The sequence below is a fragment of the Rhinolophus ferrumequinum genome, chromosome 6 (genome assembly GCF_004115265.2).
Source record: "Rhinolophus ferrumequinum isolate MPI-CBG mRhiFer1 chromosome 6, mRhiFer1_v1.p, whole genome shotgun sequence".
In the NCBI taxonomy this organism is placed as follows: Eukaryota; Metazoa; Chordata; class Mammalia; order Chiroptera; family Rhinolophidae; genus Rhinolophus; species Rhinolophus ferrumequinum.
Genome location: NC_046289.1, coordinates 57098483 through 57124008, shown reverse-complemented (window position 1 = coordinate 57124008; position 25526 = coordinate 57098483). Strand labels below are relative to the sequence as shown.

Genomic DNA, 25526 nt, shown 5'->3' with positions numbered 1-25526 from the left:
TTTTATTATAGAAGGTTCAAATCAATAGCTTTCTTTTTTTCATCCAAGAAACCTAATTGTCATGAATCAACAAAGCAAAGCAGTCTCTACCTGGCTTTTTGAACACACATTCTGTGGTTAGACCAGTAGTACTTTTGACCCAGATAGAGGATAGAATTGGAAAACAGATACTATGACACTGACACATGGTTACTCTGCATAACTCTGTCTTTAACCCTTATCTTAGTACATTTAGTAGTGTCACCGATAAAAAAATGATTGGGCTTTTTGGGAATTACATTTCAAGAGCTGGCTTATATCAAGACAGCATATGTTGCCTTTCTATGGTTGAGTAAACTTAAGATCCTAGCTGAGCTTGTTGGGGGCAGAAGAGTCAGGGATAACTCTTATTGTTGTTATCTTATTGTCTTCTGGCCCTCATTAATAGTCCAAGCTCCAGTGTCCCCTGCCCTCTGTCACAGTGATGTCTGTTGTGGTAGCACTGAGGTCTCAGATTTCCTTAATCACCTTCCTGAACACTTAGTTTCTTGCCCTTAGTTTCTCTTAGTCAAAAGTATTATTCCTCAACTACTGCTGCTTATGTTTCAGTAGAAATCCTGTTTCTGGAACACCACTCTATTCCATCATTCTCTTTTTTATTGCCAATTTTTTAAGTTGTCTACAGTCTACTTCCATTTCTTTATTTCTTAATGCTCATGCTTTTCTACTTACACCACTGGCAGCTGTATGGAAGTACAGCAGCTGTACTTCACAGGGTTGTATATGTATCCAGCTCTTCCAATATTCCAAATCTGTTTTGTTTTTTTTCAATCGATATTTTAAAAACATATTATTTTGTGTTTCCTTATTTCACCCATAACTTCCTAACTTTTACATCTGTCTGGGTATTCTTTTCATATTTATATACAATTTCATATTTTTATTCATACTTGTATTGTTATACTCATAATTGCTTTCTTTAAAAATGTTTTATGAAATATGTTAACTACATTATATATATTCTTTTATGTGCTAAGAAGCATGATTATAAAATGACCACCTGCCTTTCCTGATACCACTGACATTCCTTATGTGTGCCTCCCTGATTACATCCTTTGCTCCCCCAAAATAGAATTTTATTAGGTGCAAAAGTAATTGCGGTTTTTACCATTGTTTTTCACCTTTTAAACCACAATTACTTTTCCACCAACCTTACATGTTTAACACTTCCTGTTTTTCTTTACAGGCTTACCTCATTTGTATCCTTAAAGCAATATATTGCTCCATGTGATTTGTTTTTAAACTTGATACAAACGGTGTTTTGTTATGTATTCCTGCTTTTTCACTCAACCCTAGGGGGATAGGCAGCTGGTGAGGAGGTGGTGGGTGTGGGAGGGTAAGTTATGTTCTTTGTCTACGTTGTTTATCCTGGGATGTAAGGACCATGTCTTATATACCCTGCGTATCTCTAACACGTAGATCATGCTTTTTGCAACATAAGACACTCAGATGATGTCCTTGTCTCTATTAAGTATGAGGGAATCCAAGGGATCCCTGTCAGACTCTTTCCTTGATAGACGCTCTTAGCTGTTTTGGTGATGAATTGTTGATGAATTAGATACCTAACTAGAAGGACATACTTAACATTAATTGATCTATTTGGAAGTCATGGTGTGGTCCAGAGGCTGTCTCCTTTGTCGCTATAGCTTTAGATACAGAACGCAGGATGGAGGGAAAAGTGTAGAAAATGTTTATAGATGAGCTCATTGTTTTTAAAGGCATAGATCTGAAGCTACTATTAAAGTGTTTGGTTAAACATGTGTTTATAGATATACAGACCAGGTATAAATGGACAAAATTGAAAATTATAAAAATGTGACTTTCAGAGGAAAAAGACAGATTTAGTAACTAAGACAATGGATTAATGGCACAGGGCTACAAGGGATGCATATCAAGAAATCAGGAAGTATTAGTGTTTAATACAAAATGTGACTAGAATCAAAGCAGACTGGGTGCTTTTGGAGATTCACATAGGTGAGCAGAAGAAGCCTTTTTCCCCTAAAGTTATACCTCAATCAGTGTTTTAGAATTAGATGTTTATTAGTGACCATTCATCTAATAATAGTGAACTGATAGGAAATAAGTGATAGGAAAAAAGTTGTAATCTCTTAAATGTATTAAAGTGGCTATTTATTCAAATTGTAATTAGTTCTTTATAGCTAAAGACCTTCTATAAATTTGATTGGATTCCTGAAGTTTTCATTTGGTGACACTTACGATCTTGCGAAGACTCCCCACTTGCTGTGCTCCCCTGATCTCCCTCATCTGCATGCATCCCTGCACATGTATGTGTACACACACACACACACACACACACACACACACACACACACACACCTACACCTTAATCGATACATACACACCTCGCCTTTCTTGCGCTTGTCTTCATTTTGTTTACTACCTCCTCCACCTGGTAAAATCAGAATTTACCAGATGAGATGAGGAAACAAAGAATGTCATGAAACATTAAAGACCTTTACAGAGTAAACCAAAGTACTTGGGTATATTCTGCCAGAAACATGTTCATAAGTCCCCAGCTCCATATAAAGTGGCCTGTCTTACCTGCTCCCGCCCCCACTTGTTTCCTTTTATAAACTGGTATCATCAGTGAAAAAGAGAAATATTTCTAAATGAAACTTTCTTCTATTTGTTATCTATATACATTAATGCAGGTTTAACAGAAAAAAAATATAAAAACTCTTATTTATTCTGTTAGTTCCTTTGCCAGGAAAGATTCCTAATACTTAAGGCAAAATGATACAAATAGTAATTCATTTAGTTAATGAAAATTAAAAACATTGTTTATTGATATCTTGTAGTCCCAAAATATATATTCAAGATAATTTACTCTGTTAGCAAAGGATATAGTTTAGGAGTGTTATTTTTTTAACTGCTCACTTGTTTTTTTGTTAATGAGGAAACCTACTGAAATTATTTGTGTTCATTTTGTTTCAGAAAAGAACTACTTTTAATGAAGTACACCATCCATTTTGAAAGTGGAAAAGTAAAGATTATTCATCATGCCTGCCGTGGCTTCAGTTCCTAAAGAACTCTACCTCAGTTCTTCACTAAAAGACCTCAATAAGAAAACAGAAGTTAAACCAGAGAAAATAAGCACTAAGAAGTATGTATCCATTGCTAGTTTGACTGAGTCATATATTTTGAGTTCATTTCCATATTAGTAAATGAGTTGGGTGCATAGTCAATTTAAAGTTTACCTGAACAATGATACCATCTCACAAATAAAGTAAGATCTCCTTAGAGAAGTTCGTAATTTTATCTTGGAAGAATACATATATCTTCTGCTAATATGCATATTACCTGTTTTCCGACAATGTACCAGATCATAAGTTTAAAAGTAAAAACTACAAGGGTTCTACAAAACTCATTCAGCCACAGTTAATATCTTTTCATAAAACAGTATAAAATTACCTCTTAATTAAAGATTATTTTTATCCTTATGTATTTCACACATAAGAGATGGTCTTAGCATAGTCTTTCAGGAGAGAGATGTATTTTTTATCTAGTATTCAGCAAAGTATTAATTTGTGGCAATTTGACATGAACTTTTTACCTATTGATTTATTTGAGGTATTATAGAGTTGGAAATAAAAGTTTCAGAAAGAAAGGTGGGACTGTCCAGCCATATATACAGACTTGGGGCAAGCAGATTTTAGAAATCAGGGGGAAGATAGGTGTTCCATGGCTGGAAATAAATGGGAGGCTCTTAAAAAAATGGTATGATTCCAAATGAACCTGTGATGAGGAATCTAAAGAAACTTATGATTGCACAGGGACATTGTTATGAGTTAATTTTTAAAGGAACTAAACAGAAGATGGGAAGAAAACAAAACATTAAGGATGAAGACAGAAAAATAGCAGGAACTTTAAAGAAGGTCAAGAAAGAAAATCCCAAAATGAACTAATATCCCTAAACATTACTAAGATCAAACTGGGATTTTTATATAAAGAGATTTTTGTTGGGGGGTGCGGGGGGCGGGTAGGAAGAATAAGAGTTTGGCCTACTTCTTCAGTTAAGTTGGTAATATTGATGGCGTGACAGAAAGCAGCTCTATTTAACTCTTGTTGAATAATTCAGATAGGAAACAATGGGAAAGATAAAGCCACCTTGAAACTTTCTCAGAGGGCTTCATCTAACCCTAAGACAAATTGATCCATTCTAGCAATGTCTGGTTTTGCTCTAGGACTGCCTGATCCCATAGGAAGTGGTATGTCGGAAGGACTTCCGAAATGAACCACCACAAACTCATATTCTTGCTAGAGACTATTAGAATCCTTTTAGGATGTTTGATTGGTTCCCTGGACTCACAGTGGCACTGTAGCCATCTCAGCTTGACCTGCTACATCTAGGCGTGAGGTGTACATGCATCAGAGTAAAAGAAATTGAAGGAAAACCCAAGGACTGTTGCACCCACTCCTAAACTTTTCTAGAGAATCTCCTTACTAATTTAGTTTGATTTCCCTGTCCTAGGACAGTGATGCCACATGGTGCAGGGCATACACACTGTCTGAAATGGTCCTTGAATAGGACTATCTTTGGTCCTAAATATCACACAATTTGGCCTTGTTCCTTGTGTGGTGTTCTAGTTTCTTGGCCTGACCAACTTCATCATTAATCCATATCTCAGTCTTGGGGCGCAGTTTGCAAAAATAAAACAAGATGGACTGCTCTGTGTAAATAAGCTATTGAAAAAGCATATTGTACGTAAGCATTGGCATTATAACTTGGTTGCCAAAACTTTAGTCCTAAGTGAATGAATTCCTCTGGCAGAAATGGCCTGTTTTATTAATTTGCTTTCTAAAAACTGTCAGATCAGGAAAATGTCCTTAGAATGAATGCCACAGAATCTTCAAATTATTTTACTGAAGTGGAATTTTAAGATGACATATTTTGGGCCTTTAAGTTTCTTTTTCTTCCAGGACCAATGAATCAGAGTGCAGTTCAGCCATTTTGTAGAAAACTTTAACCAAGTAAAAAGATTGAACTCATGTCCTCTTTCTTTTCCATAGTTTCCTGGATTTTTAGGTGGGGAGAATTTTACATAATGGTTAGAAAGGAATGAGGAGAATTGAAAGTATTTGTTTTAACATTAAAATAATAAAGGTTTTAGCTTTCCTACTTCAATACAAATGGTATGTTCTTTAATTATACAGTGGGACTATAATGAGGCTGCCCGAGGACTACTTGCCTCAGAATTATGTGTTACAGCAAATCTTTTAAAACTGGTCTGCACTTTGAACAGTTTGTGTTATATAAGCAACTATTATGAAACAGAAGTGTTTACTTGTAGCGTAAGGGAAATATTCAGGTTGCATCCAAGCTTATATATAACTTTGTATCGATTCTGAAATAGAACAACCTAAATTATGAAATTTATCGAGATTCTCTGTAGACTTTAGATATGACTTTTTTCTCCCAGATGTCAAGTATTTTAATTATTGTTTCTCTAATTTTAAGTTATGTACAGAGTGCCCTGAAGATCTTCAAGACAGCAGAAGAAAGCAGATTAGATCGTGATGAGGAAAGGGCCTATGTACTGTACATGAAGTATGTGACTGTTTATAACCTTATCAAAAAAAGGCCTGATTTCAAGCAACAGCAGGTACCTTTTATTTCTGCATTTTTATTTGCTAACTGTTTTTGTACAACAGTTATTGATCTCTAAAAGTTTTAACTAATACTGAAAGGTAGATCACATTGTGTAACATAGCATCACGTTCAAACTTATAGATAGAAAAGGCACATTGAAGATTTAGTTTCATTACTTGCAAATATGTGTATATATGTGGATACACACACACTGTATACACATTTTTAATTTGCATTAGACTAGTACAAATTTATAGCAACATACAGACTCATAATCAGTTTTCTGTTACGATAAATCATTGCTAGGTCAAATGGAAGGATTCAGTTTACTCACACATTAAATAAGAAAAATATGACTGTACTTCCTCAGGATTCAAGGTTTAGTCACTTGTTTTTATGTGACAGCTTTTTATCACTGACATTGTAATCATATTAAAGATCTTAGTTTGCAAAATTAATGCTGATTGCTTCCATTTTTATAATTGTTACATTTATTTATTTTTTGCTTTTAATCCTTTGAGCAGATGCCTTTCGTCACTTTGCTGAAGCCATGGATAGGGAGGGCAGGGGAGGCGTAAATGAAAAAAAAAGAACTGATGACTAGGATAAGTGTTGCTACAGAAAATTGTTGCATTTCAATTGCACCAGAAACAGACAAAAGAACACAAAGTCTAGATTAAAGAAATGGGAAGATTTTGGTTGGTCTTCCACCTTTACTGAGGAACTATCCTGCTACCAGACAATAAATACATAGTAGCAAACTATTGCCTATAAATTTTATACCTAGTAGAGAAGCCATTCTTGAATTAATATTGAGATTTTTTTATTTTGTTCACTGGTGGTAGAATTGCCTTGCCTCATTTAAATTGGCTTATAGAAGTTAAAGTTCTCTTATTCTTTGAAATAACCTTATTTTTCTCCACAATAGTGAGACTGATGCAATGTCTTTTGGTGGTTGGTTAAGGGTTGCTAATAGTAGTTAATGGGGTTTTAGATCTAGCTTGGGAGGTGGCTCCTTGCATTTGGAGGTTCATCCTGTCCACAAATGGCTAGATTGATCCTGTCCTTGGAACATTCTTGGGCATACTTTATCTGTGGATAGAGCCAGAGGCCTGCCCAAATTCAAACAGGTTTTTGCATGCTCTTTGATGTTTTTCACAGTATCTATTAAAGTGGAATTGCTTAAAAAGAAGTGTGAAAATGTTTGCTAAATATGTTTGGAAAATTTGCAAATTTGAGTAAGTTTGGTAGTTTTGGTGTTTGCTGTTTTGCCTACTATTGTGGGCCAACTTTTTATGTACTTTTTAGTTTTTTGCTTTTATTTTTCAAAGTTAGTAGTTACTTTTCTCTGACAAGTTTGGGAGTGTTTTTGTAGCTACGTTTTGTTTTTTGTGGGTTTTTTTTTTTAACCTGAGAATATTGGGAGTCAACTTTAATCAATAAGAGATTTTTCTGCTTCCACAGAGTATCTATTGCATTTCCAAAGGGAGTATCTAGTTGAAGGTGACAGTTGTTCAGGTTAGGAAGCTCCCTGTTACTTCATATGCTATAGCTGTTCAGTTCCTGGTTTTCAGTAAAAGGACTATTTTCATTTGCTCTGTCCAGGGTACCACGTTTGCTTCTGTTTTAGAACTGTTTTTGTTTTGTTTTATTTAGCCAGACTTCTCCAGTGTGCTTCAAGTACATGAAGTGTTAAATTTACTAACTAAATGTTTTTTGGTTTTTACCTTTTAAATCAGGTACGCTCAGAATGTAATGTCACTAGTCTTCTTCAGAAACTTAATCTTTCAGTCTTATTTTACACCAGGGAATAGTTAAGATTTAGATAAAACTTGTTCATTTAGCAAGCTCACTAGTAGAGGACACATTACATTTATTGTTTGCTCGTTGAAAAAAATCAGTTTATGAACAATTTTTTTCAGGGTTAGTGAACAGGGAAGAAGGCAAATATATTGAAAATATCAGTACAGGTGAAGTCTAGATAAAATCAGAGTGATAGTTTTAAATCTTCATGGCATTCTTGATAATTAATTCTAAATATTATTGGTAAACCTTTTTGTTTGGGAAATCATGAGAGTTGTTTGAATTTGTATGTTCAGGAATAGGAAAGTTCTACTTGTTAAACCTAAGAAGCAAACATTTTTGGTTGTATAAGAATTGAATGTTTCTTAATTCTGCCGAATGTGTGTACTATTGAAAATTTGAAAATATTTATAGTTACTTTAACTGTGCTCCCTTAAGGGCACAGAGAGCATTTTTCACAAGAAACCTCACTAATATTAAGGGAGTGTCTTCTGGGAGTTTGTAACAGGCATGACCAAACTCAAACCATTTTTCAGGATTTAAACAGAGTTAAGCTGAGCTTACAGGCTAGCTTCTTAATAGTTGATGTCAAAATATTAATTAAAAAGTCATAGCATTTTTTGGTTTTACTTTGTATGTTTTTATCAGAGAAATCTTACAATAATGATTACATTGTTTACTATTTTAAAAGTATTGTATCAGTAATCAGGACATTGTGCTAACTGAAATAATTACAGCTTCCATTGCAATTTTCAGTTGATACAATATTGAACAAATTGTATGCTATTATTGAAATTCATAGTGAATGATCCTTTTTATTTATTTAGTCTTTAATCTAGAACAGTAAACTCAACCAAAACATGATGTACTTTTAGGCTACATCGATAGACATATGATAGCTGTTACCAACAGATTTATTCCACCCAAAGCTCTTGGTGACTGCCTTTCCATGAGCCAGAGGTGGACATTTTTGACCGTTTGGCCTTTCATTCTTTTAATTTTGATTACTATATCATTTGTGATGAACTGTGCTAGTGGGTTCTGTTTGCAAAGTCATACTGACAAGTTGTGGCAAATTATGAGAAGATCCAATAATTAGGTAGCTGCGTCTCACTGCACTACTGTCATGTCTAACCAGTCTTGATTTGAAAATATCTCTGATTGCAGGATTTAATGAGTGACCTCTTAGAGTAGTGATTAAAAAAAACCAAAAAACTTCATAATGCTTATTAGTAAATTATGTGCCAAACATTTTCTTTTTTTTTAAGTTAGATTGTATTATTGATGATTTATTTTCTATCATTTGATTTTTAGTTATTTAAGGTTTCCTCAAATGTAAAACTTGTTTTATGTCTGAAGTGTTTCGACTCTAGTTGGAAAGTGGGTAGCTATTGTAAAATACAGGTGGAAGCAAAAACATCTCAGTTTAAAACAAATAAAACAAACTCTACACTGTAGATTGATACACAATTTATTGCTTCTGAGACTAGAGGGAAAAAAAAACTAGGTAACCTATTTACTATAGCAAAATATATTATGCTTTTGAAAGCTTTACTTTTTGGCACTTTTTATAAAAATAAGAGTAGTGTTTACATTTTTTAAAAGGTGTCTTACCGATAAGTAAAATTATTACCTACTGGAACTTTTTTCCTGTACTAATGGTGTGACGAGATACTTTTGAAACATTTGGAGAATAAGTTGCACATTTATGTAGCCTGAAAATTTTTTAAAAACTACGTCATTCAATCATAATAATGTATCTAAACTTTCCTTTACATAAGTACCATGATTTTAATGTTTTTAGCATTAGAGCTGTGTGCAATGGCCAGTACTAACAGTAGAGGATGGTTTTCCTATAATTTTAGGACTACTTTCATTCAATGCTCGGACCTGCAAACATCAAAAAGGCTATTGAAGAAGCTGAAAGACTCTCTGAAAGCCTTAAACTCAGGTACAGACATTATTATTATATCAAATGTTTAAAAGAATGTAAACTTAGAAGATAAAAATAATATTTAGAATTTGTCTATTTATGTTGATCCATGTATGTAAATCACAATTCCTAGAAATAAGTCCTATGTTAACTGGTACACAAAAATAAAAATCTTTTGCTATGTTATATTCATGTGTTGTTGACTTTATAAAATGTTTAGAATGATACATTGTTAAGGTATGGTGTATTAGGTTAGAGCCAAGGTCCAATTTTTTCTAAGTTTCTGACAGGAGTCTTTAGAAAAATACAATTCCTCATATGCCCGTGTTGTAATGTGTTACTGGACACTGGTCTTGTGGGAATTAGTTTTGATCTGCCTGGTTGCAGAAGTTATATATGTTTTTTAAAAAAGTCTAATTCTAGTATGGCTTTTGAGCTTTAGGTCCTTCACTGATTGGTTGTCTGTAGTTTTTAATATTTTGAACCACTTTATAAGTGAATGAGGCTTTACAGTTAATTGTAGGATTTTAGGATTGTTAAGTCCTTTTAAAAGGAAATTGCAGCAGAGTTGAATCATTTAAAAAGTTGTAACAAGACATTAAATAACTTCAACTTGAGAGCATAGAGTTTCTTTTCAAGAGTTGTGGGCAATTTGAAATAAATCTACAGAGGGCAAATTTACAAGTTGTGGCTTGTAATGAACAATGGCAGCGTCCAATTTCAGTTGGAGGGAGGGTCCAAGGCAGGGTACTAAGGTTATGTAACCAGACTCCTTTACTTTCCCTGATCATGGCAACAAAAGATGGCTTCTTTTTTCAATTAGATATGAAGAAGCTGAAGTTCGGAAAAAACTTGAAGAAAAGGACAGGCAAGAGGAAGAGCAGCGGCAGAAACAGAAAAGACAGGAAGCAGGAAGAGAGGATGGTGGCACATCAGCTAAAGGTTCTTCGGAAAATGTATTGGATTCCAAAGACAAAACCCAGAAGGTATTTCAACTTTATTCTGTGAGATAAAAAGGCTCTTCTTTTCAGATGTTTTGCTTAAGAAGAGTTGAGATATCAAAACACTTTACCCCCTCAGAAACTATTCTTCCTAAAATATAATTTCTTCTACACTGTTGAAACTCATGGAAAGATTTCTGCTTTTAGTATTTCATAAGCATTTTGTAGCTTTCAGCTACAATGATCCATGTTTGTATGTGGATCATCATTGATTTCATTAAGAAGTAGTTGTTGAATTGCTATGACATTGGGTTAGGCAATATGTAAAAAGATGTGAAGAAATCTGGTCTTTTGATTTTTACAAATGTATGTAACATAATACTGCTTTAGAGAGATGTTCATTTATAAGTCAAATGGCTGATTAAAAAAAATAACAAGACTTCAAAAGACTATGTCTAAGGGCCTTTTTAAATCTCTTCATTTTGTTGCCATTTCAACAGCAGGGCGAACTGCTTTTTGTTATGTTTACTTTTGTTTAGCCTTTTTTATATTGAAAAGAGAATACAATTAAACCCTGTTATGCAGCTTCAATAATCAACTAACATTTGCCATATTTTTGATCTGCATCTCTCTCCTTTTGTTTGGTTAGATTATTTAAAAGCAAGTTCCAGATAACATCATTTTGCTTTAAAATTTTTCAGAATGCGTGTCAAAGGAACTTTTTTTAAAAAGTAAACTAGTTTGTATACAATGTTATATTAGTTTCATGGGTACAACATAGTGATTTGACATTTATATATCTTAACAATGTGATCACCACCTAAGTCTAGTAACCATCTGTCACTGTGCAAACTTACCACACTATCATTGACTATATTCCCCTTCACCGTTTTCACCCATCCTTCCAAACCCTTTCCCTCTGGCAACCATCATTTGTTCTTTGTTTCCATGAATACAATTCATGAATCTGTTTTTTGTTTTGTTTGTTGTTTCTTTTGATTTTTTAAAAAATTCCACATATAAGTGAAATTATGCACTATTTTCTTTCCCTGTCTGACTTACTTCGTTTAGCATAATACCCTCTAGGTCCATCCATGTTGTCGCAAGTGGCAGGATTTCATTCTTTTTTGTTGCTGGGTAATATTTCATTGTAAATACATACGACATCTTTATCCATTCATCTATCAATGGAGAACTAGGTTGCTTGCATTATCTATTGTAAACAGTGCTGCAATGAACATAGGAGTTGCATGTATCTTTTCAAATTAGTTGTTTTGTTTTCTTCGGATAAATAACCAGAAGGAGAATTGCTGGGTCCTATGGCAGTTCTATTTTTAGTTTTTTGAGGAATCTCTGTCCTGTTTTCCATAGTGGCTGCACCAATTTACATTCTCCCCAACAGTGCATGAGGGTTCCCTTTTCTCCACATACTCGCCAACACTTGTTATTTATTGACTTTTTGATAACAGCCATCCTGATTGATATCTCATTGTAGTTTTGATTTGCATTTCCCTGATGGTAGTGATGTTGAGCATCTTTTTATGTCTCTTGGCCATCTGTATGTCTTCTTTGGAGAAATGTCTCTTCAGGTCCTCTGCCCATTTTTTGATCAGATTGTTTAGTTTTTCATTATTGAGTTATGTGAGTTCCTTTAACATTTCGGATATCAACCCTTATCAGATACGTCATTTGTGAATATCTTTTCCCATGTAGGTTGTCTTCATTTTGTTGATGGTTTCTTTCGCTGTGCAGAAACTCTTTAGTTTGAGACGTCCCATTTGTTTATTTTTGCTTTCGTTTCCCTTACTCGAGGGGACATATCCAAAAAGACACTAGTAAGATAGATGTCAAATAGTTGTTTTTTGCCATTTGATTTATTTCTATTTTTAAAATATGTATGTATTTAAGCGTAGTTGCTACACAATATTAGTTTCAGGTATACAATGTAGTGATTCAACATTCAGGTACTTTAAATTTGATCACTGCACTAATTCTAGTAACTGATGTTAAATAGTTTACTACCTATGTTTTCTTTTAGGAGCTTTATGGTTTCAAGACTTACATTTAAGTCTTTAATCCATTTTGAGTTTATTTTTGTATATGGTGTTAAGAGAGTGGTCCAGTTTCATTTTTTGCATGTTATCTGTCTAGTTTTCCTACCACAACTTGTTGAAGAGACTGTTATTTCTTTATTGTATATTCCTGCCTCATTTGTGATAAATTGACCTTATAAGTGGAGGTTTATTTCTGAGCTCTCCAGTCTATTCCATTGATCTCTGTGTCTTTTTTTTGTGCCTGTACCATACCGTTTTGATTATCATAGCTTTGTAGTATAGTTTGAAATCTGGGTACTTGCTATCTCCAACTTTGTTGTTCTTTCCCAAGATTGCTTTGACTATCTGTGGTCTTTTATGATTTCATATAAATATGAGCACTATTCTATTCCTGTAAAAAATACCACTGATATTTTGATAGGGATTGCATTGATCTGTGGATTGCTTTGAATAGTATGGTCATTTTAATGCTATTAATTCTTCCAATCTATGAACATGATATGTTCTTCCATTTATTTGTGTCCTCAATTTCTTTCTTCAATATCTTATAAAGTTTTCAAAGTATAGGTCTTTCACCTCCTTGGTTAAACTTATTCCTAGGTATTTTATTCTTTTTGATGCAGTTGTAAATTGGATTGTTTTCTTAATTTCTCCTTCAGCTTGTTATTACTGTGTTTCCCTGAAAATAAGACCTAGCAGGACAATCAGTTCTAATGTGTCTTTTGGAGCAAAAAATAAGATCCAGTATTATATTTATTGTGTTATATTATATTATATATTATATTATAAAATTATATTTTACCTGGTCTTATAGTAAAATAAGACCGGGTCTTATATTAAAATTTGCTCCAAAAGACGCATTTGAGCTGATTGTCTGGCTAGGTCTTATTTTTGGGGAAACACGTAGTATACGCAATGCTTTCTATAAATTAATTTTGTGTCCTGCTATTTTACTGAATTCTTTTGTAAATTCTGTTATTTTTCTGGTGGATTCATTAGGGTTTTCTATGTATAGTATCATGTCATCTGCAAATAGTGACGGCTGTACTTCTTCTTTCCAATTTGGATGCCTTTTCTATCTTTTTGTTGTCTGATTGCTGTGACTAGGACTTCCATTACTATATTGAATAACAGTGGTGAGAGTGAGCATCCTTGTCTTGTTCCTGATCTTAGAGGAAAAGCTTTCAGCTTTTCACCATTGCATATGATGTTAGCTCTGGGCTTATCACATATGCACTATCATTTTGAGGTAAGTTGCTTCTATTCCCACTTTGTTGAGAGTTTTTTTAAAATCATAAATGGATATTGAATTTTGTCAGATGCTTTTTCTGCATCTATTGAGATGATCATATGATTTTTATCCTTAGATTTGTTGATGTATTGCATTGTTTTATGAATATTGTACCATCCTTCATCTCTGGTATAAATCCCACTTGATCATGGTATAGAAACTTTTTAATGTATTGTTTAATTTAGTTTGCTAGTATTTTGTTAAGAATTTTTGCATCTGTATTCATCAGTGATATTGGCCTATAATTTTCTTTTTTTATTGTCTTTGTCTTGTTTTGGTATCAGAGTAATGCTGGCCTTGTGGATATGTTGGAAACATTACTTCTTTTTTATTTTTTTTGGAATAATTTGAGAAGGAAAGGTATTAGTTCTTCCTTAAATATTTGGTAGAATTCACCGATGAAGCCATTGGTCCTGTGCTTTTGTTTTAGGGGAGGTTTTTTGATTACTGCTTCAATTTCATTGCTAGTAATCAGTCTGCTTAGATTTTCTGTGTCTTTCTAAGTCAGTCTGGGAAGATTATGTTTCCGGGAATTCATCTGTTTTGTCTAGGTTGTCCAGTTTGTTCACTTACAATTGCTTATAGTATTCTCTTATAATCCTTTCTATTTCTGTGGTATCAGTTGTTGCCTCTCTTTCATTTTTGATTTTATTTATTTGGGCTTCTCGTTTTTGGTGATGAGTCTGGCTAAAGTTTTATCAATTTTGCTTATCTTTTCAAAGAACCAGCTCATAGTTTCATTTTATGTTTTATTTTTCTTCAGTCTCTATTTTGTTTATTTCCACTTTGCTATTTATTATTTCCTTCCTTCTACTCACTTTGGGCTTTGTTTATTCTTCTTTTTCTAGTTCTTTTAGGTGTAAGGTTAGACAGTTGATTTGAAATTTATCTTGTTTTTTGAGGTAGGCCTGTATCTGAATTTCCCTCTCAGAACTGCTTTGGCCATGTCCCATAGATTTTGGATTATTGTTTCCATTTTCATTTGTCTAAGTAATTTTTTAATTTTCTCGTATTCTTTGTTAACCCATGATTATTTAGTAGCATGTTGTTAAGCCTCCACATGTTTTTGGTTTTCTCTAGTTTTCTTTTTGTAACTGATTTCTGTTTCATACTGTTGTGATCAGAGAAGATGCTTGATACCATTTCAATCTTAATTTTATTGAGACTTGTTTTGTGGCCTAATGTGGTCTATCCTGGAAAATGTTCCATGTGTCCTTGAAAAGAATGTGTATTCTGCTCTTTTGGAGTGGAATATACTGAAAATTCCTATTAAGTCCATCTGGTCTAATGGGTCGTTTAAGGCCATTGTTTGCTTGTTAATTTCTGTCTATATGTTCCATTTATTGCTGTAAGTGGAGTATTAAAGCCCCCTACTATTATTGTATTACTTTCTATCTCTCCCTTTATGTTTGTTAATATTTGTTTTATGTAATTAGATGGTCCTGTGTTGGGTGTGAAATGTTTACAAGTGTTATATCCTCTTGTTGGATTGGTCCCTTCATTACTATATAATGCCCTTCTTTGTCTCTTGTTATAGTCTTTGTTTCAAAATCTTCTTTGTATGATATAAATTTTGCTACTCCAGTTTTCATTTTGTTTCCATTAGTCTGAAATGTCTTTTTCTATCCCTTCACTTTCAGTCTGTGTATGTCTCTTTCAATTTGAAGTGAGTCTTTTGTAGGTATTACATGCTTGGGTCTTGTTTTTTATCTATTAAGCCACCTTGTGTCTTTTGATTGGACCACTTAGTCCATTTATATTCAAAGTAATTATCAATTGCTGTATAGTTATTGCCATTTTATTAACTGTTTTCTGGTTGTTTTTCATAATTCCTTTCTTTGGTGCATTGATTACTTTCTTTAGTGTTTGTTCCTTTATTTTTTTGTATCTATTATTCTATTATACATTTTTGGTTTGTAGTTACCATGAGATTGATATATAAAAAGCAGTGTTTATTGTGGTCTCTTTTAAGTTGATGGTCACTTATAATCACATTCTAAAATCCCTTTTTTTTTTTAAATTTTAAGGAAGACTATTGGAATATGGGAGAGAGATTGAGCTCAATAATGCTTAAACAATATATAGGAGGATTTTTAAATGCTGGTTAGCTAAAATGGAAAAGTATTTGAGTATCTTAGGGGAGGTTGGTCAGTGTCAGAGGTCATCCATGTTTGGTAATTGTCACTTACGGAAGTTAGGCTCCTACCCTCCCACAGAGACTGGAAGATGGGGGCCCTACTTTTTGTTGTTGTTGTTGTTGTTGTAAAATACACATAACAAAATTTAGCATCTTAACTATTTTTTAAGTACACAGTTCAGTGGTATTAAGTATATTCACATTGTTGTGCAACCATCACTACTATCCATCTCCTGAACTCTTTTCATCTTGCAAAACAAAAACTATCCATTAAACAATAACTCCCCCAGTCCCCTCCCCCCAGCTCCTGGGGGCCATCATTCTACCTTCTGTCTGTATGCATTTGACTACTCTGGGTACCTCATATGAGTGGAATCATATACTATTTGGAAAGCCCTACATTTTTTACTAACCTCTCCCATGTTTATGTTTTTGACATATTTTACTCCTTTTGTGTGTATGTGTGTATGTATGTACGTGTGCGTGCATGTGTCCCTTAATTTATTATAGTTACATGTGATCTTACTACTTTGTTTTTTAACCTTCATTCCAGCTGTATAATTGGTTGATCCACTACTTTTACTGAATGTTTGCCTTTATCAACAAGATGTTTTTCTTTCTGGTATCTTCTCATGTTTACTTTTAGCCGTTTCCCCCCCCACACACACACACACACACTTAAAGAAGTCCATTTAACATTTCTTGTAGTGCTGGTTTAGTGGTGTTGAACTTTAGCTTTTGCTTGTCTGGGAAATTATCTCCTTCATTCTGAATGATAACCTTGATGGGGGTAGAGTATTCTTTGTTGTAGGTTTTTCCCTCTTTCACCACTTTGAATATTTTGTGCCCAGGAATAACCCAATTTTTAGTTCATTATAAGAAGTACTCTCTCATTAAATTAAGTAAAATTTTCTGGAACAATCTGTGCTTTTAAATTATATTTGGACATTAACTGGAGAAAATTTTGAGGAAATGTCGTGATTCTCATATGCTACTAGTTATTTTAGCTGTTAACTACCTACTGCCAGAGTAACTTGGTAAGGTCATTACTGTTCATCTGTATTTTTATAAAATACTAGTACTCTGCACCCTTTATTTCTTTCCTATAGCCTTTCAGTGTCAACGAAGTATTACATTTGAATTTTTTGTTTCTATGAAAATTTTTGTTTCTATCAAAGTTGAAACTTTTTTTTCTCTGAAATAGATAAATGGTGAAAAGAATGAAAAAAATGAGTCCACAGAGAAAGGTAAGTGTATACAGCAAGACGGAGTTCTTTTAGATTATTATTCAGGTCTTCTAATCAGAATAAGCTTCAGACTTTATAGAGTGAAACTCCTAATTTTGTGTCTAATCTGTATGTAAGCTTTAGTATTTTTCCTAGCCTATATAAATATATTGAAAATGTATTCTGAATTTATATATCATATGGAATATTTATGATAGTGTGCATTTGAAAGCATCAAAACCACAGTTTCTATTTGTTTGCTTTTTCTTTTCCCCACAAGATGTAGTTTAGCATAGTGGTCAAGAGCATGGACTCTTAGAAGTGAAACAGCCGAGGTTTGAACATTGGCTCCTCCTCTGAATTTCTGTGTGACCTTGAGCATGTTACTTAGCCTCTGTAACTTAATTTCTCCATCTGTAAAGTGGGGATAATAATAGTACCCGTTTCATAGGGTTATTGTGAAGATTAAATGAGTTAATACATGTGAAATTCATAGAACATGTAGTAAACTTTATATAAGTATTAACTATTACTATTTATGACTCTAGGTTGAAGACTTAATTATTAAAAAGCTTCTTTACTCCTGTCAAAAAAATCTAAACCAGTAATTTTGATGTTATCCACAGGTGGTATTGATACTCTAGTCACAAACGTGTCACCTAAAGAATAAGACTTACGCAGTTGCCCAAGTTTTTCTCTCAAAAAAGTTTTAACTTTAATGTATTAATTGTGTGTAACACTAAAATATTTAAAATATTGCCATATAGTTTTAAAAATAAACTTAGTAAGGCACTTTCATGAAATCTGTTATCAATTCTGAGACTTGTTTGTATCCATATGTTCCATTGTATGTCATTCTACTTAGATATTACCTTTCTCAATGGTTTGTTCTGAACCTGTTTAGACTGTTTTGTTGTCAAAATGATCTTGATGGTTTGAAAGGAAAGTAGGATTTTATTAGCAGCTGGATATTTTAGCTTAGGAGATACTATGACTGTTTTTCTCACAGCTCATGAGAAGAAATAGTTTTTTACATAATTAAGCTCCCTTATGCGTTTTGATCTTTCACTTCAGGTAGTAGAAGCTGGAAAAGGAAAATAGCAACATAGAGAATATTTGTTTTGGCTATATATTAAAGGGCTATATAGTAAATATTTTAGGCTTGGGGGCCCGGTGGTTCTGCTATTGTAGCATAAAAGCAGCCATAGATAATATGTAAACAAATTAGTGTAGCCCTGTTCCAATAAAAATAGGTGGCCATAGTTTGCCAACCCCTGACATGAAACACAAATAACAAGCTTTTGGCTTGTTACTCTGAGGATACTTGAAAATCTAAAATAGCCCCCTAAGACCCCATCAGAGACTCTTTAAGAAGAATATAGAACCTTTCAAGAATTTTTGAGCCATAGATATTTCTTGGTTGACATTTTTCAAATGGCTTAAATTTTAAATAAGTGAAATACATGAAATACACATATTAATTACCTTTATACCAGAACAATGCCAACACCAGATGTAATTGTAACCTCAACAGCAAGTTTTGGTACTTAAGTCTTTGTAAACAGAGCATTGAACTAGTGTCTTGATAAATGTCAAAAGCACACTGTATGTCATGTTAGTTTAAAAGGTAATAAACAGTATGATGAGATAACAAGTATATGACACCCAGTACACTTCATATTCTAGAAAAAGATATGCTTGTCCTGTGTTTAGTGATATGATAGCACACAGAACTGCGTGTTTCTTTTCACTTACATTATCTCCCTGTTTCAAGGATTAATCACAGCAAAGGAACTATACACAATGATGATGGATGAGAAAATCAGCTTGATTATAATGGATGCTCGAAGAAGTCAGGATTATCAGGATTCTCATATTTTAAATTCTCTCAGTGTTCCTGAAGAAGCCGTCAGTCCAGGGTGGGTCATTGTGTTTTTAGATAAATGGTAAACTGTGGACAGTAGTAAATATTACTCCTTAGCATCTACGTGTGATAAAATAATGTTTCCTTGTCCTGTTGACCTTTCCATTTTTTGCTCTTTAATGGCATACCTTATCCTTTCCGAAGGGTAGAGTAAAGGACCTTCCAGTCTGACTGTTTTCTCCTGTCTGTGACATTTGGAGTCTTACTAGGAAAGAAATGAAGCTGCCTTTGTGTGCCCTCTCTCCTCAGCTGTTTGTTGACGAAGTTCTCATACTAGTTTTTATTTATGAACTTCTGAAGCATATATACCAAATTGACTAAAATTGTGAACTAATTGAATTGTTTTTTTATTTTGAAATTTCCCATAGTTTTATCTGTGGTAAAAAGAGTACACAAACACTTTTGAAGGAGAAGCAGTATAGTTAAATGATTAAGAAAGAGCATAAGCACTGTAATCAGGTTATAACTCTGTCTCTTATTAGCTGCTTTACTACTAGCTAGTGACCTAACGTCTCTTCAGCCCATGTTTCCATCTGTAAAATTGGGGTAATAATAGTACCTATCTCAGAGGTTTGGGGAAGTTAAATGAGAAATTTTATACAAACACACAGTTAGCATAGTGCCTCACACTAGTAAGGATTTACTAAAAAAATATTTTTTCCCTTTTTCGATAACAAGGCCTTTAACCTATAAAATAATTTAAAGTTACTTCCATGGATATATTGTACATTAGAAACTGTCACAACAGTGACAGATCTGAAACTCCAGATCCAGGGCTATTTTCACTATTTTGAGTATTGTATAAATTATATAACCTCTTTGGGTCTCAGTTTATGGGACTGGATTCGTTAAAATCTATGGTCCATTCTAAGACTAACTTAACATTAAGAAGATATATTTTTTAAATTAGGTAATAAAATTTGCATAGTTTGGGGCACATTGCAGATGCTTGATAAATGTTTGACCTGAAGAATAGAGTGCTTTATAAATATGCCATTTGTTTGTTTGTTTATCTGATTTTTTAAAACTGAACAGTTCAGTTTGATGATTTAATTTTTTACAAAACGAGGTGGGCTCTGCCATTCCCTCTATTATTCTTCTGCCCTGAACCACTAAGCTAGTAAGTATGCTATTTAAATGTGGGATTAGCGTGCTTAGTCTAATCAAGTAGCTGTGAATACATTTATTCCCATGATTTGAAAATACAAAGAAGGTTATAATTAATCTTTGGATGGTCTAATCTGTACTAACAGAAAGCTGATAGTTTTTACTGAGTTTGTTTCCCAAAATGTGATATTTAAATTACTATTTAGGTTGCTGATTAAAGAACAATGAATTGCATGCCAAGAAAAGTATTCCCGTTTAATTTCTGTTTCAGTCCTTCTGAATTAGTTAAAAGAAGCCTCAGTTTGGTGCTAGCCTCCTTTTTAATATTTGCTAATCTCCCTTTCTTACTCAAGAGCGGGCCTCAGAGTTTTCTGTAGGCAATAGTGTCTACAGCTAGCTGATAATGATTACTGCATTTTTTCATTGTCTGTTTTTAAATTTTAGCACAGTGTAGTACACATACAAAAGCATTCCTATCCTAAGTATTCAGCCTAGTAAATTTTCAAAAACTGAATGAACCCATTTAGCTAGCATCTGGACCAAGAAACAATATTATTATCACTCCAGAAGTCTCTCACGTGCCACCTGTCAGTTACTACCCATATCCCCACTCACCCAAGGGAACCACCAACTTCTAACAGTATAGACTCATTTTTGTAGTTTATATAAATGGAAACATACAGTCTATAGTCTTTTATGTCTGGCTTTTTGTACTCAACTTTATGTTTGTGACTCATCTATATTATTGTGTGCAATTGTAGTTCATTTACTCTTATTACTATACAGTGATCTGTTGTGTGAATATAGCATAGTTTATTGATCTGTTTTATTTTTAGGGTTATCCTTTATTGGATGTGATGCTGTTTTTCCATGTATATAGAGATACATGTTTTCCTGTTAAATAAATTGTTTAAGTAAAGGATGACTTTCAATTAAATAAATTTAACTCAATAAAATATTAAATAATTAACAAGGTCGAGCAAAGATGCAGCTGTGTGTGAAGATGATACATGAAAGAGTGAAGTTTGGGAAATAGTGGTTGATAACTATTGTTTTCCAAAGTGTTTTCTGCATAATACTAATCTTGACTTTTAAGACAAAGAGTATTTAGGCAAATATATCCTTAGAGCAGAAATAGTCCTTAAGGACATCGCATTTCAATTTTTCTCAGTCTTTGTTGACCAGGCACCCTTTTGATCTCAGTATGTGAAGTGAGAATTACTATGTGACAATATTTTATATTTCTTCTTTTTTCTTTATATCCTAATAGATGCAGTAACCAACATTATTATATAGGAATAGGATTTTTTTCTTTTAAATAATCTAAACCATTTATTTTTACTTATGAATAAAAGTTTTACCAGTCCTGCCCAGCTTTCCTAGGTGCTTTGCTATAAATAATGCGGAGTTACTTACCAGGAGAAGCAAATCTGTATTATTCATTCAATTATTCAGCAGATATTTACTGAGCACTTATTATGGGCTGGGTTACTATGGTTCTAAACCATTTAGCTGGGGCTAAACCATCGATCAGACAAAAATCTGCTTCATGGAGCTTATATTTTATTAACAGGGAGGTGGGGTAGGTGAGACAGACAGTAAACTTAAAATGTATGTCTGTTGTTGATTAGTGCTACGGAGATGGGTGTGTCAAGCGTGTGTGTTGGAGTGGGTATTAAAATTTGATTCCAAGAATGCTTCATGGAGAAGTTACTGCTGAGCATATCTTGAGATGAGGGAAATGACTGTTGGCAGTTATCTGAGGGAAGAGGGTTTTAGACCCAGGGGACAGTAAGAGCAGAGGCACCTAGGCAGGAGCATACGTGGATACACCAGAAATTACAAGGTAGCCAGTGGCTACAGTGGAGTGCAGTGGAGTAAGGGGGCAAGTACATAGTGATGAGTACATTGAGATAACAGGATCTGGGGGAGAGGCCAGGAGGCAGGCCCATTGTAAGAACATTAGCTTTTCTGTGAGCAAAAGGGGAAGTGGATAGCATGCTTTAATATAGAGTTGATATAATTCACAGTTTATGATGTAAGAGGCAACACAGCATAGTAGCTAGGAGCGTGTCCATGAGCCAGATTGCCTGAGTGAATTCTGGCTTCACGTGGTAGCTGTAACTTTGGACAGGTTACTTAATCTCTTTGTGCCTCAGTTTCCCTGTCTATTAAATGGGGATAACGCCTACTTTATAGCATTGTGAGGATTAAGTGAGGTTCAATGAGAATAAAGCATTTAGCATAGTACCTGGCACATAGTAAATGCCGTGTTTGTTAAATAAACATTTGGCTATTTGGTTAACTAATCATTTTCTGCATAGGTATAAGAGAATGGAAATATAAATAATGTTATCCAGGTGATCTCCCAGTTGTTCACACTTTTCTGAGATAGGTGCTCAGATGACTTCCTCTGTTTGCAATTTTGGCCCCTGTTTTTGTAAAAGATCAGAATTGAGTCTACTTCTTTTAGTTTCTAATAAATACTAAAATATATTCCAAATTTATACAGTGGTGAAATTGTTAAACATTTTAGGGTATTTAATATCTTACCATACAGTCTGACCTTAGAAAGGAATCTGTCTTAAAAGTTTGCTATGGTGTGATACAGACTATAGAACAAAACTCAGTGTCTTCTATGAGTATATTAGGACCTCTCACCTACTTTTGCCTCAATACAAATGTTAATACATTTCAGAGTCACTGCTAGTTGGATTGAAACAAACCTCCCAGATGACTCTAAAGATACATGGAAGAAGAGGGGGAATGTGGATTATGTGGTACTTCTTGACTGGTTTAGTTCTACAAAAGATTTACAACTTGGAACAACTCTACGGAGTCTGAAAGATGCACTTTTCAAGGTTAGCAAGTTTCCTTGTTAGCTTACTGAAATTGTAAGCCTTCTCTGGTTATAGAAAGGTATATTGACTAGTTTATCTTAAGGACAAGAAGATCCGTTATGCTTTAGTTGTAGATTTTTTGTAAATTTCAATTTAAAAGACTAGCTTTGAATTGCCAAATAACAGTAAACTTTTCTATAGGATATAAGAATTTTCAGAAATATAAATTGTCTGAAAAAAGTGTTTTTTGTTTTAAGAATTAGATTATGAAACAAAAAGGCAAAGGAAGAAGTCACTAAGGAAAAAACAATCGATAGATTTGACTTCATAAAATAAAAACTTAGGTGTGAAAAACTACCAAAATATTAGAAGGCAAAAAACAAACAGAAAGACTTTGCAACAAATATGGCAGTGATTTAGAATACCTAAAATCCGAAGAGCTTTTACAAATAAGTAAGAAAATTACTTAAGATAAAATGGAAAACTAAGACATAAACGGAAGAGGTAATGCAAGTGACAGAAACATAAAAAATGGTCAACTTTACTAGTAATCAGAGAAATGCCTATTGAAACAGTGAGTGCCATTTTTACTGATCAAATTAGCAAAGTTAAAAAATAATAGTTTAATTTGTTAAACGATTAAATAGTGATGGCACTGACTGCTGGTTAGGAGGGTCAATTGATGAAACATTGCCCTCCAGGAGAGCAATTTTAAAACAATTAATGCTTTAAAATAAGGAATCAATACCCAAATATAGGTCGATATGTGAAACTGCCAATATTCAACTAGTTTTGACCTACAAAAGTGGCGATTTCATACAGTTCAAACTAAGATATATGAAAGTTTAGTGTATGATAAAGATGACATAACAAATCAGTGAGGAAAGGTGGATTGAAATGAATGGTTTGGGCACAGCTGGATAGCCAGTAAGTAAAAGAAAGGGGACCCCCTGCCCTATTTCTTAGACCACACTAGATTCCAAGTGGGTCAAAGATAAAAAGATGTCCATTGAAACAATAAACTAGGAAAAAATACTGATAGATACTTTTATTATCTTGATCCTAAATTAGGACACCGGTAAGGAACATCAGTATATTTTTGTTAAAAACATCATTAAAAAAAATCATAAATAAAGTAAAAATCAATCAGGACAGATGTTTGTAATATATATGACAAAGATGTATTTTCTTAAATATTCAGAATACACTCACTGTTTACTAAGAAAATAGCAAACTCTATAGATTCGTTAAATCACAGAATATAAATGGCTAATAAACATATTAAAAGATGTTCAGCTTCACTAATAAATGCTAAGTAAAACAAGATAACATTTTATGTCCACCAGTTTGGTAATAATTACAAAGATTTATAATGGGCATTCTTATACACTGTAGGTAAGTGTATAAGTTGCTACACATGTCTTTTTGAAGGTCGTTTTGGCAGCATCTACCAGATTTTTAAACCAACAGTTTTACTCCTAGGAAATTATCTGATAGAAATAACAAATAAAATTTTTTAAAGATCATTTCAAAGATTAGCAGTATACATTAAGAGCCTTAAAATGTTCATGTGTCTTGCAGCAATTCCACTTCTGGGGATTCTCTCTAATGGAGTTGATTGGGTGTGTGCATGTACAAGGAAGGGTCTTCAGTGTTTATCTCAGCACTGTTTGTAATTTTGTAATTAAATGGGGAAAACTAACAATAAGTGTTCAAATGATTGATGTGTGTGTGTGTGTGTGTGTGTATGTATGTAAATGTGTGTATGAAATAGAATATGTGGTCATTACAAATGATACATAGCTCTTTATTAATAAAAGATGTTCATATAATAGAAAAGCAGCATCATAAAAGTTTCATTGTTTTGTAAAAATGAAGTTTAAAAAGTATTTCTATGTAGAAAATGAAGAATAAACTCTAAAGTGTTATCTCTGAGTTGTGAGGTTATGGATGATTTTTATTATATATTAACTTATTTTTTTTCTCTTCTAAGATCATAGATTTACTTGTATGGTTTTAAAAACCTGATCTAGCCATTTGTTTCATTTAATGTTGAATTTTTAATTTGGCTGTCATTTTTTTTTTAATTATTTAGAAAATGAATTGTCAAGAGAGCGATTTTAAAATTCAGGTTTGTTGTATTTGTAGCTGTCAAGAGACTGCTGCCATATTAAAAACACTCTTTCCTTATTTTATAGTGGGAAAGTAAAACTGTCCTGCGCAATGAGCCTTTGGTTTTAGAAGGAGGCTATGAAAACTGGCTCCTTTGTTTTCCCCAGTACACAACAAATGCTAAAGTCACTCCACCCTCACGAGGCAAGAATGAAGAGGTGTTTATCTCATGTATGTATGTGAAAATTTTTGTTTACAATTACTTCAGTAAAATAAACTTTAAAATAAATTATTTATGTTTTTAAGGTAATGTTCTTGGTTGTGTGTGCATTTGTCCTGTTAGGTAGCAGTTTGTTTCCAGGCCTAAAAAATACAAGATGTCTACAGCCTGGAAGTTAGTGTTCAATTCTGTCAGACTGTTGTTGCTGCCTCATTTAATTTACATTAATTATCACATATAACATGCCTGAGGTATATTGGTACTGTTTATGGGGTTTGCTGTTCTCTC

At 33.4% G+C, this 25526-nt stretch overlaps 1 protein-coding gene across 2 annotated transcripts in view; it reads left to right on the top strand.

Annotated features, from left to right (window-relative positions):
* The window catches only part of USP8 (ubiquitin specific peptidase 8), a 49715-nt gene that overhangs the window by 8023 nt on the left and 16166 nt on the right, over positions 1–25526 (top strand). For both annotated transcript variants that reach the window (XM_033108658.1, XM_033108657.1), the window contains 8 exons: positions 2995–3163; positions 5519–5663; positions 9319–9404; positions 10210–10372; positions 17014–17056; positions 18810–18954; positions 22765–22927; positions 25105–25249. In XM_033108658.1, the coding sequence (XP_032964549.1) occupies positions 3060–3163; positions 5519–5663; positions 9319–9404; positions 10210–10372; positions 17014–17056; positions 18810–18954; positions 22765–22927; positions 25105–25249 (994 nt within the window). In that variant the 5' untranslated portion in view covers positions 2995–3059. The remainder of the gene's footprint in view (positions 1–2994; positions 3164–5518; positions 5664–9318; positions 9405–10209; positions 10373–17013; positions 17057–18809; positions 18955–22764; positions 22928–25104; positions 25250–25526) is intronic.